Source organism: Camelina sativa, chromosome 12 (genome assembly GCF_000633955.1).
Source record: "Camelina sativa cultivar DH55 chromosome 12, Cs, whole genome shotgun sequence".
In the NCBI taxonomy this organism is placed as follows: Eukaryota; Viridiplantae; Streptophyta; class Magnoliopsida; order Brassicales; family Brassicaceae; genus Camelina; species Camelina sativa.
In genome coordinates this window covers 8,342,858-8,354,728 of record NC_025696.1, presented here as the reverse complement: position 1 = coordinate 8,354,728, position 11,871 = coordinate 8,342,858, and the positions used below count along the sequence as shown (strand labels likewise).

The window sequence follows — 11,871 nt, the reverse complement described above, 5'->3', positions numbered from 1 at the left end:
AACAGATGAGAAACATGGAGATACAACAAAGAGGTGTAAGACATAGATGTATGAAATAAAAAGGTGTTAAAATTAAGAGGTGTGATTTTTGAAAGATGTGGGTGTAATGAAAAGACATGAATAATAGGTACAACAAAGAGGTGTAAGACATAGAGGTACAACAAAGAGGTGTAACATATAGAGGTGTGAAATTAAAAGGTGTAAAAATTAATGGATGTGATTTTTGAAACCAGGAGGTACAATAAAGAGATGCAAAGACTAAGATGTGTGATTTAAAAGGTGTTAAAATTAAGAAGTGTGATTTTTGAAAGATGGGGGTGTAATGAAAATACATGAATAATATGTACAACAAAGAGGTGTAAGACATAGAGGTACAACAAAGAGGTGTAACATATAGAGGTGTGAAATTAAAAGGTGTAAAAATTAATGGATGTGATTTTTGAAACCAGGAGGTACAACAAAGAGATGCAAAGACTAAGAGGTGTGATTTAAAAGGTGTGGTTTTTGAAAGATGGGGGTGTAATGAAAAGACATGAATAATAGGTATAACAAAGAGGTGTAAGACATAGAGGTACAACAAAGAGGTGTAACATATAGAGATGTGAAATTAAGAGGTGTAAAAATTAATGGATGTGATTTTTGAAACCAGGAGGTACAACAAAGAGATGCAAAGACTAAGATGTGTGATTTAAAAGGTGTAAAAATGAATGGATGTGATTTTTGAAACCAGGAGGTACAACAAAGAGATGCAAAAACTAAGAGGTGTGATTTAAAAGGTGTAAAAATGAATGGATATGATTTTTGAAACCAGGAGGTATAACAAAGAGATGCAAAAACTAAGAGGTGTGATTTTTGAAAAGATGGGGGTGCGACGAAAAGACACAATTAATAATTTTAAACCGTTGGATTAAAACTGGAACCAATCTTATTTGTTAGATTAAAAGTTGACAAAAAAAAATGGATTTGCTATTATATATAGATACTTTTTTTTTGGGTTTGTGTAAACTTTTAACTTTAAAATCTTGTGAATAAAAGAAAAGGAAAGCGAAATATTTGTATTGACTTGAGTGTAATAAACAAATGCATTTGGTTTGTAAATTTGTAATACATACATTTTTTTTTCTTTCTGTGTAAGCTTAATTTTTTTTTATTATAACCCATTTAGTTATGTGAAAATATACCAGTTTGACACAAATTTAGCAATTAATTGCTAGATTAACACTCCAACCTATCCAATAACTAGAATGACACAATTTTGAGGTAAAAAGACTAAAAACCCAGAAAATTTTCTTTTTAATTTTTAATTTTTTTTTTAAAAACTAATATATCATTTAATATTTGGATTTAAAAATAGGATTAATGAAAAATATAAAGTGATTAAAAATAGACTAAAAACCCAGAAAATTTGTTTTTTATTTATTTTTTTTAAAACGAAAATACAATATAGCATTTAATATTTTGATTTAAAATATGATTAATGAGAAATATAAAATGATTAAAAAATAGAATTTTTATTTTTAATATAATTTTTAAAAATAAAGTATGATTTAAAATATAATGTATAAAAATAATATTCAAAAAATTGTTTATAAAAATATTTTGTATAAAGATATGATTTAAAAATATGAAGTTTAACATATATAGTTTAAATACGTTTTATTTAAAATATAATGTATGAAATTATAACTAAAAAGTAATGTATATAAAAAGTATTAAAATAAGATTTATGAAAATATAATATAATATATAAAAATATGATTTTAAAATATGAGGTTAATATTTTAAATATGATTTAGGAAATTAAAATGTATAAAATATGCTTTAAATATAAGAGTTTGAAAATATGATTTATATTAAATATAATTAATAAAAATATGACTGAAAAATATAACTTAAAACAAATCTGTTGTCACTATATTTACATTTTACATCTAATAAATCTGTTATCAAACACAAGATTTTTGGAAGCAAATAAAAAAACTGTCATAGCGTAAAAAACCTGCCATAACATATAGTATTCACATAGGTCATTTTAGCAATTTTTTAAAAATGTTATAAATCTGTTATTAAACGACAGATTTTTAGTTAAATTAAAAAATCTGTCGTAACTTAAAACAAATCTATTATCACTAGAGGTTAACCTAGTAATTATTTTTTGTAAAAAGTCTGTCATGTTACGACAGATTTTTAATTTAAGAAAATAAATCTGAAATAACTGAGGAAAATAAATCTGCCAGACATTTTACAAATCTGTCTATATTGTGAAAATATGTGATGTCTTTATAAATAAGTCTGTCGTGAAAAATAAATCTGTCATCAATTATAAATCTGTCATAACTGTGTTAAAAAATTCTGTCGTCCAAAATAAGTCTGTCATAAAAAATCTGTCATACAAAAATAAATCGGTTGTGCAAAAATAAATATGTCGTACACAAATAAATCTGTCACAATTAGTCCAACAGACTTTTGAAAATATTTAGATTTTCTTAAAAAAAAGTTCTGGGAGGGTAAATTTGACTTTATTTTTTTTCCTAATAAAGCAAAAAGAGTATTTTAGGTAAAAAAATAACTCATTTAACCCTCACATTTTATGAGTTAGTTTAGTAATTAAACTCTTAATTTGGGTCAATTTAGTTTTTCTTCCTATATAATATGAGAAGGTTTTTCCTAACTTTTACTCACACCGTGATATTTGGCATTCTCTTTAAGTGATACCTGTCATTTTTTTTCTTCTTTTTTTAAAAACAATTTTATATCATTTTCAATTCCAAATAATTATACTTTTCTTATCAATGTTGGTACAATTGACATATATTTTTAAATCCACTTTTATATCTTAAGTTCTTTTGTCAAACAAAATCAGATTATTTTATAATAAAATCTCATATTATATATGATACAAAATCTAATAGTTTACAACATTTACTAATAAATAACTAATATTTGATACATATACTTTACACATTTTTCTTACATTTTATTTAATTTGTTTTTCATCTTTTTATAATCTATGTTTTTTTTTTTTTTAAACTCTTAAAATTGTCGTTCAAATGATCTGTTGTTTAAACTGGTTAACAATTAATTCAATATATACGAAAGTTCCTTAAATCAGAGTTACACGTATAGCATAGATATTAACGAATAGGGATGATAGTCTCTACCTACCCATATTAAGTAGACAACGAACAAATCGATCTTTTATAATTATATATAAAAAAAAGGTTTTAGAATGTATAATAAACAGGTAAGCTCTGAGCAATTGAGCCACTTGAAAAGTAATAATCAGATGAAGAAACGATCAATAAGGCATGATGTTCAAAGTATATCTTTTTTATTTTGATCTCTCAGTAAACAAAACAATCAATCTTATAAGGCATGAGTTCAAAAACCTCCTAAACCAGACAAACTTGCTACGAGTTCGGGATTTGAAAGCTTACTCTCTCTAGAGAGATAAAAACAGCTAGGGATATGATCATGATGATGATGATGATTTGAGAACGGACAATTCTTGGGTTCACCCCTATGGGTGAACCTCTCTTATTCACTCCTTATTAATTAAAGAAACAAATTATTAATTAAAGAAATACAATCTGTATATAATTCAATTTTAATTATAAACATTATATTATAGTTTTTTAATTATAACATTTAAATTCAAGTTGCATTTTTATAAATTCAAACCGACATATAATATATACTATTAAAGCAGAAGTAATCCCTAGACTCAAAATGGACCATAACTTGGTTTTGGGTAGGTTTTTCGTTAAAAATGATTAGAGAATCACAAAATTTAATCAAATTAACCTATAGTTTCGTTTTTGACAAATGATCATTATGCCCTCAATCTATCACTTAAAAAATTATGGGTCGGGACGCGGATCCTAAAATATCCGACAACAGAAGGAAAAAAAACCTGCGGATCTGTTTGTACTCCAGATTAATCTTTTTCGGATCCAGTATATTATTTCATTCAAGATTAGTTATTTAAGATCCCAACCAGAGTTATTCGTTATAGGCAAACACTCTGATTTCATTTTCCTTTAAGGTATTTAAATGAAAACCATAGATTTTAATTACCAAAAATTCAGATATTTCCTTAATTACCGAGATTGATCTGCTAGAACAATAAAAATTAAATCAAATCGTCATTAACTGTTAGAACAAACTTAACAAAAGTAATCCATAAAAATCGGATATTGATTTAGCAAATATTGATAGGTCCTAGATTCTGGAAACTAATAATCTTCTAAGTGAATATAATAGCATATTCGAATTTATAATTCTTGCAAACTTTTTAATATATTCTTTAATTAGCATAATTAATAATTAATAGAAATGATACAAATCTCATTATATCATAAATATATTCCATTGTTTAGTTTGGCGTCAATCTCAAAAGCACAAGTGGAATCATATTCTTTTTATATCTAATCTTAATTTCAAAATTATCTTATTTTCACAGATTTTCTAAACTAATTCCATCAATACCTTCATTAGCATTCAATATTTTCCTAATACTATATCCAATTATAATTAAATTATGAAGCTTTGCTTGCTCACAAAGTTTTTTTTATACTATATATAGGGATATATGATATTGTATATCTCTATTCATTGCCAAGAGTAAAGCATCTTCTCTATTTGTTCACCTACATATGTTTGATTTTGGTTGATGAGAAGGTAAAAACCCATTTATATTTTTATTAAAACCTCTATGTATATGTTTTAAAAATACATTATATCCTTAAAATTTAAATCTCAATTTTGTTTTTATTTTTTATATATTTTAGGGAAAACGAATTGAAGCTAAAATCCAAAGACCAAAGTCATATCCTCTTACATAGCTACTATTCAATATTGCGGTGTCTCTGTTTCCGTAAGAAGCTATATTATGCAAAGTACCAACATACTATGTTTTTATATCCAAATTAACACTATATAAACTTAGAAAATAAGTTTAAGTACATAAATCAAGAAAAAGGAAAACTACAAAAACAAATTACTAACAAAAAATATACACCCGTGCTGTAGCACGGGGTATCCCCTAGTTGTGTTTAATTCTGTAATCTAAACTCTAACCACTCTTTTATAAACCTAAATTGAAATACAATTTTGTTTAATTGTAAAATTTAAATTCTAAACACTATTTTATAAACCCAAACCGACATATAATTTTCTTTAATTGTAAAATCTAAACCCTAACCACTATTTTATAAACCCAAACCGACATATAAATTTCTTTGATTGTAAAATCTAAACCCTAAACCCTAACCATTCTTTTGTAAACCCAAACCGATATATAATTTCGTTTAATTATAAAATCTAAACCCTAAACCCTAACCACTCTTTTGTAAACTCAAACCGACATATGATTTTGTTTAATTATAAAATCTAAACCCTAACCACTATTTTATAAACCCAAACCGACATATAATTTCATTTAATTGTAAAATCTAAACCCTAATCACTATTTTGTAAACCCAAACCGACATTTAATTTTGTTTAATTGTAAAAACTACACTCTAATCATTCCCTTATAAACCAAACCGACTTAATTTCCTTATTAAAAAATCTACAGAATTTTTTTCCTTAATTTGTTTGTCTTTCTATTTTAATTTAGATTTATTTTGTAAATATGATATGACATAACGTTTTGTTGTATTTTGATTGATTAATTAAGAGAGGTGAATAATAGAGGTTCACCCTTAGGGGTGAACCCAATATTTTTTCTTTGAGAACGAGCTGTATATATATATATAGATTTTTGGACAATTCTAGGGGTGAATCTCTTTTATTCATTCCCTATCAATTATGGAAACAAATTATGTATATCATTATATTGTAGTTTTTAATTATAACATCTAAACCGAAATCACACAAATTGAAAATACAATTTTATTTAATTATAAAATCTAAATCCTAACAATTTTTTGTGAACCCAAACCGACATATAATTTCGTTTGATTATAAAATCTAGAACCTAACCACTCTTTTGTAGACCCAAACCGACATATAATTTTGTTTAATTTTAAAATCTAAACCTTAATCACTCTTACGTAAATCCAAAACCGACATATAATTTTGTTTAATTATAAAAATTTAAAACTCTAACCACTCTTTTGTAAATCCAAACCTACACATAGTTTATTTTAGTTATAAAATCTAAACCCTGACCACAACCCAAACCGATATATAATTTCGTTTAACTCTAACCATTTTTTTATAAACCAAAGCCGACATATAATTTTGTTTAGTTGTAAAATTTAACCCTAATTCTTTTTTATAAACCTAAACCGATATATTTTCTTTAATAAAAAAAACGTCTACATAATTTGTTTCCTTAATTTATTTTATTTTTCTTTATTTTAATTTTGATTTATTTTATAAATATGACATGGTGGTTTTGTTGTATTTTGATTGGTGAATTTTTTACTATTTCCACGTTTGAGTGTCAAATCCTGGAAGCAACCGGAAGAAGAGGAAGACAACGACGACGACGCCGCAATCGACCCCAAATCCGTCACTTCCCGATGATTTGCTATTGTTAATCATCGCACGCGTCCCAATATTATACTATCCGATTCTCTCACTGGTCTCCAAGAGCTTTCGATCTCTCCTGTCTTCACCGGGCCTTTACAAGATACGGTCACTCTTGGGACGCATGGAGAGTCGTCTCTATGTGTGCATGGATATATTGCCTCCAGGAAAGGGCCCTGCCTGGTTCACCCTCTGCCGGAAACCTGATCGAACCCTTAGTGATAAGGAGGAGGAGATGAAGTCAAGTGGTTATGCTTTGGCTAGAGTCCCATTTCCCCATTCTCCTCTGGTCACGAATGGAAACCTCGTGGCGGTTGGTTCTGATATCTATAACCTTGGAACCCCATCCAACGGTAAAGCGTCCTCCTCTAGTGTCTGGATTCTGGATTGTACGTCTCACACGTGGCGCGAGGCTCCAAGCTTGCCAGTGGAGCTAAGTAGTACAGTCACTGCTAGCGTCCTTGATCAAAAGATATACGTAGCAGGATGGTACAAAGCAGATGATGCCCCGGCGGATTATTCCATGAAGAACTCCTTCACGGTTTTAGACACAACAAAAACACAACAAGCCTGTGATCTGGTGCCTATCCATTGCAGCTTGGCACAAGGCAAGCTTATCACCCTAAGCACATGTATTGGCGGAAAAGTCTACGTGGGGAATTGGGGGATCATGGTTGGTTACAATCCAGTGGAAGGTTGCTGGGAAAACGTTGGACAAGCCATGTCTCAATATTTGCTTTCAGATTGTTATTGCGAGATAGATGATGTTTTGTACTCGCTTGCTTCTGACCGAGTTCTGAGATGGTATGACCCTCAGGTAAGAACGTGGAGCAATGTGATGGGTTTGGTAGGACTACCCAAGTTACCTCCGGATGATCCTTTTGTTAAAATGGCTAATTATGGTGGAAAGCTAGTTGTTTTGTGGAACCGCCCTCACGTCAGTACGGATATGCTTTGGTGTGCGGAGATTGCGCTTGAAAGGCGCAATACTTGTGAAATTTGGGGGAAAGTTGAGTGGTATGATCCTATGGTTGAGGTCCCTACGTTAGTGTCTATCAACAAGGCTCTCTCTGCTACTCTCTGATGAATGTGTTTCAGAATGCTTTAACCCTCTCTGAATGCTTGAACCGTTTCATACTTTACTTTTGTATGGTGTACTCATCAGAATGCCGTCTCATACTTTTGTATGGTGTACTCCTCTTGTATGTTGTTTTATTCTATGCTACTCTAGTATGTATGCTGTTTTATTCTATGATGGTACTTTAGTATAATTATTATTGGCTTTTGATTTCGATTTGTTAAGTTTATTTATTTTTTCCTTAATTGCTCTAATTGCTTCGTTATTTTAAAGATCACTCTCTCTTTCGTAAATATAGAAGAGAACTGGTATGAACAAGAGTTTACTGTTTGTTGACAGCTGAAAGAGTTTTGTTTCTAGAGGAACCGTAACAATGACGTCTCCTCAGCCTGGTCATAGAAACGTTGTCCAGAGTTCCCATGTCCTCTTCTTTGGTTTCTCTTTTTTTTTTTTTTCTTCACGTCCGTTTGTTTCAGGTATAACACCTAAAGCAGTGGGTTCAAGGCTTCCAGCACACTGGTCTCAAGGTTGCTTTTGGCGTAACCACAGCTACCTAGCTAAGTTTTCTCTTCTTTAAAACTCCTTTCCCATCATTAACATATATTTATAATTGGCAGAATGTTTTTGCAATGTGTGTTTGGACAAAGGAAGGTTCAGAAATTGGGAAATAGACTAATAGGTGATACGCAATTTTCTGTGTAACAACTATACAAAGGCATGAGAGACTGAGATTAGTCAGCAGCCCCGTGACCTTAATTACTTACCTGCATCTCCCTCCTTTGGATTTTCTAAACAATACATTATTCACTTTTTTAGTTGATGCATGTTTTCAAATGTGTAGTAGTATATTCGTTACCGTTAGCTAGCATTATTTATGATTTAATACATATGTATATGTATTTTTTGTTTCGGTTGTAATTCTGCTTTTCCTTTTTTTTCCAGATTATAATTCTATGTGACGATCTTCCTGTTTTGTTGAAGAATGACTTCAACCATCTCCTTAAGTAAGAACTGCGTGACCTTTTTTAATCTATGAAGTCTCACTTGTTTGTTTTTAAGTTTTTACCTATGCTGTTCTGAGAAAAATCTTGCGTGCTCAACCAGACATTGAATTGTATGAAATGGGTAAACGGCTGTCCATGGATGTTAGGGCTGGTGTGAGGGAAACTACTGGTTTGCTATACTCAGTTTGTGTTCTTTGCAAGTAAATGTTGTTGATATGAAGTTTATTAATTATTTCGTGAACTACTGTTTTGATCGAATTCGATCATAGTGAATGCATTTCTATGAGAGTGGACTATAGCCATGAAACTTCGGATGTATTGCCTTCAATGAAGGAGATCGTAAGCAGTGTGCAGCACAGTGGAGAGTATGTGGAGGGAGAGAACAAAGTGTGTGCATATTTGTGTGTCACGAGCTGAGGGGTCCAAGTGCGAGAGGTGCTGGAATTTCTCCGGCCAATTCAATTTGTTCAGACTGTTCTTGAGTACACGAGTCATGGGCACATATGGTTACGCTGCTCCTGAGTATGTAATGACCGGTAAGTCTTGGTTTGGTTTTTGCATTTCATTCACTCCTCTGCTTATTTCTTCTCTATATGATTGAGTATGTCTATACACATGGGTTTTTGCTTAGACACATGGGTTTTGCCTTCATCTGGAGCATCTTTGGCAAAACCAAAACGTGATAGTGCTATATGAGAAACATAGACTGCAAAGACTTTACCTTTTGTTGTTTACCAATCCATGCGTCTGTCAGTTTCTTAATGGACATACTGCTTGATTTTGTAGATGGCGAATGCAAATCAAGATAGCTCTGACCCCTGAAAAAAAGGAAGTTGCTAAAGTAGAACCTGATGTGGGAAAGGAAAGGAAGATGAGGAAAATGATAATGCTGAATGAATTGGAAGAGCTGACAAGCACAGTTGACCGCAAGAAGAAACAAGCAAAGAAGATTCTTGCAAAACGAAGGGCTAAGGTTATTTAAACCTTTTGATATTTAACCTATCAAGTCTTTATGTCCTAGTCAGTGGCCGTAGTGAGGGGATCTCTTAGACCTTATAAATTCAATATGATTTTGCCAGGATAAGACGCGGAAGGCGACTGGTCCACAGATGGATGTACTGGAAGATGGTTATGTCGACGACCATGACTTTTTCTCTCTTTCTGCTATCAAGGTACTTCATTTTTGTATCCGATCTCTGCAATGAATTTTGTTTGTTATGATGGCATTCGCAGGAAGCATTTATTCCTTTTTGACAGGTTGAAGAGCATACTCCTTCTGAAAAGCGTCGATAAGCAAAAATAACGGATGGAGGAGATTGTGGAGAGAAAAGAAGGAAGAAAAAGAGAGAGGCTATGAGTGAAGAAGAGGACATAAGATGTTGTGAAGAGAAGAGGAGGAAGAAAAAGAGAAACTCTAAGGACTCACATTCGACCATGGAAGAACTGATAAAGGAGTGTAAAGCATTACGCTCAGAGATCGAATATTTGAAGGATGACGGAAAGAAGAAGCCACATAGCATTGAAGAACTGATGAAGGAGTGTAAGAACAGATGGATCTTTGGAAGAGGAAGCGAAGAAGAAGCAACAGAAGAGCTATAATAATGATAAGAAAATTAAAATGTGGAGACATCTAGGCTTAGAATTTTTGTTGTCTTTTGTGTATCCCCCTGTACTGAACTAACATAGCTAATTATGCAGACCATTTGTTGATCAGGCAGGTTTGAGTTTACAGCGTGTTCAATTCTGGTAAATCTAGTCGAAGGCTAAATCGATTATTAAACATTCAAAAAGAGATCAAATTTACACTCCAGTTTTTTTTATCCAGCATTACTGGTCGTCACCCACTTGTGCAACTTCCATATAAAGTCTGGTGAAGGCTTGCCTCAAATCTGGTTAAATCTTTCCTCAAGTCTGGTTAAATCTTGCCTCCTGAATTCTTGTCTCCGGTTTGGTGAATCTGGATTTTTACATAGCATAAACTAGACTAGGTAGGCGAAGCATACATCTCTCTAGTTCACTCTTGTTTGTGCCTTGTACTTTGTTTAGCTTAACACAAATCGTAAAACATTAGAGAGGCAAAGTACCAAAGACTACATACATTTTTCTCAAGGATCTCTCTAGTTCACTTTTGTTTGTACTGAAGGCCGTACGATTTTTCTTAAGGATCTCTCTAGTTAACCAATAAAGATGGTCTAAGACACACTTGAGGCATGACTTCAGCAGATTTTACCAGAGTTAACCAGACTTGAGGCAAGATTTCATCAGATTTGGCGCAAAAATTCACTAGACTTGAGGTAAGACTTCACCAGACTTGATGCAAGACTTCCCAGATTTGGCGCAAAAGTTCCACTGGACTTGAGGCAAGACTACCTACACCAGACTTGAGGCAAGACTTCACCAGATTTGGCGCAAAAATTCACTAGACTTAAGACAAGACTTCACCAGACTTAAGGCAAGAGTTCTCAAGACTTAAGGAAAGACTTCTCATGTTTTAACAAAAAGGGACAAAACATAAATAGAAAGTAAATACAACAACAGAGCCAAACGAATTCAGAAAACCTCCTAAACTAGGAAGAAAACAAAACGTGCAACTTGATTGCGTCAGTTGCGTTTCCAACGATTTTTATTTCTGATTCTTCAGTCTCCCTATATGTTTCCAGAGAGAACGAGAGACAGGAAAAGGTGCTGTTAGATCACAAACCTTCCAATCCAGCTGCTGCTCTTCCATCAGTGTAGATGTAGATCCATTTTTTACATATCACACAAGATGAAACACTTCACTCCGAGCTCAGCTGCTTCAAAGCAAAGAATAAAAGTGTTTAAGTAACATCACCCCCTATCTTTTTCTTTCTTAATTTTTGCTCTCAGTTCCAAATATAAAGTGGCAATTGACGACGAAACAAGCAATAAGGCATGAGTTCAAAAACCTCCTAAACCAGAAGAAGAAAACAAACTTGCTACGAGTTCGAATTTGAAAGCTTACTTCTTATGCCAGGGATGATTTGAGAACGAGCTGTAAGAGGTTGCAAGAAAAGGAATGCTGAAAATGATTTGCTCACTTTCAGTAGACACAGACATCCAATCAACCATCAGTAGCCAGGAAAATAAACTCTCTCTCATCAGATTCACCCTCTCGAGTTTGCCTACGAACGGTTCGGTTCCTTTCCCAAAATTGGTTTATTTATTTCCCCATTTCTAAGCTTGATCATCCATTGAACGTTGCAATTTTTTTTTTTTTTTTTTTTTTTTTTT

General features: G+C 32.0%; 2 protein-coding genes and 1 long non-coding RNA gene across 3 annotated transcripts; 2 read left to right on the top strand and 1 right to left on the bottom strand.

Moving 5' to 3' along the window:
• On the top strand, positions 3,730 to 7,851 carry LOC104733306 (F-box/kelch-repeat protein At4g25710-like). Its single transcript, XM_010452892.1, has 2 exons — positions 3,730 to 3,751; positions 6,450 to 7,851. The coding sequence occupies exons 1-2, from the start codon at positions 3,730 to 3,732 to the stop codon at positions 7,619 to 7,621; spliced, it is 1,194 nt and encodes a 397-aa protein (XP_010451194.1). The 3' UTR covers positions 7,622 to 7,851.
• Positions 9,322 to 10,371, top strand: LOC109128116. The gene is made up of 2 exons (XM_019233908.1): positions 9,322 to 9,592; positions 9,699 to 10,371. Exons 1-2 carry the CDS (start codon positions 9,413 to 9,415, stop codon positions 9,822 to 9,824), a joined length of 306 nt encoding a protein of 101 aa, XP_019089453.1. The 5' UTR covers positions 9,322 to 9,412; the 3' UTR covers positions 9,825 to 10,371.
• Positions 11,075 to 11,851, bottom strand: LOC109128113. The gene is made up of 2 exons (XR_002034573.1): positions 11,603 to 11,851; positions 11,075 to 11,411 (listed from the first exon to the last, which is right to left on the bottom strand). It is a non-coding gene; the product is annotated as an uncharacterized LOC109128113 (long non-coding RNA).

Bases quoted from the DNA above. Each gene is read 5' to 3' on its own strand.
- LOC104733306 (XM_010452892.1), top strand. From the start codon at position 3,730: ATGGACCATAACTTGGTTTTGG. The intron at 3,752-6,449 runs GTAGGTTTTTCG...TCCACGTTTGAG, and splicing joins GGACCATAACTTGGTTTTGG to TGTCAAATCCTGGAAGCAAC.
- LOC109128116 (XM_019233908.1), top strand. From the start codon at position 9,413: ATGCAAATCAAGATAGCTCTGACCCCTGAAAAAAAGGAAGTTGCTAAA. The intron at 9,593-9,698 runs GTTATTTAAACC...TGATTTTGCCAG, and splicing joins TTGCAAAACGAAGGGCTAAG to GATAAGACGCGGAAGGCGAC.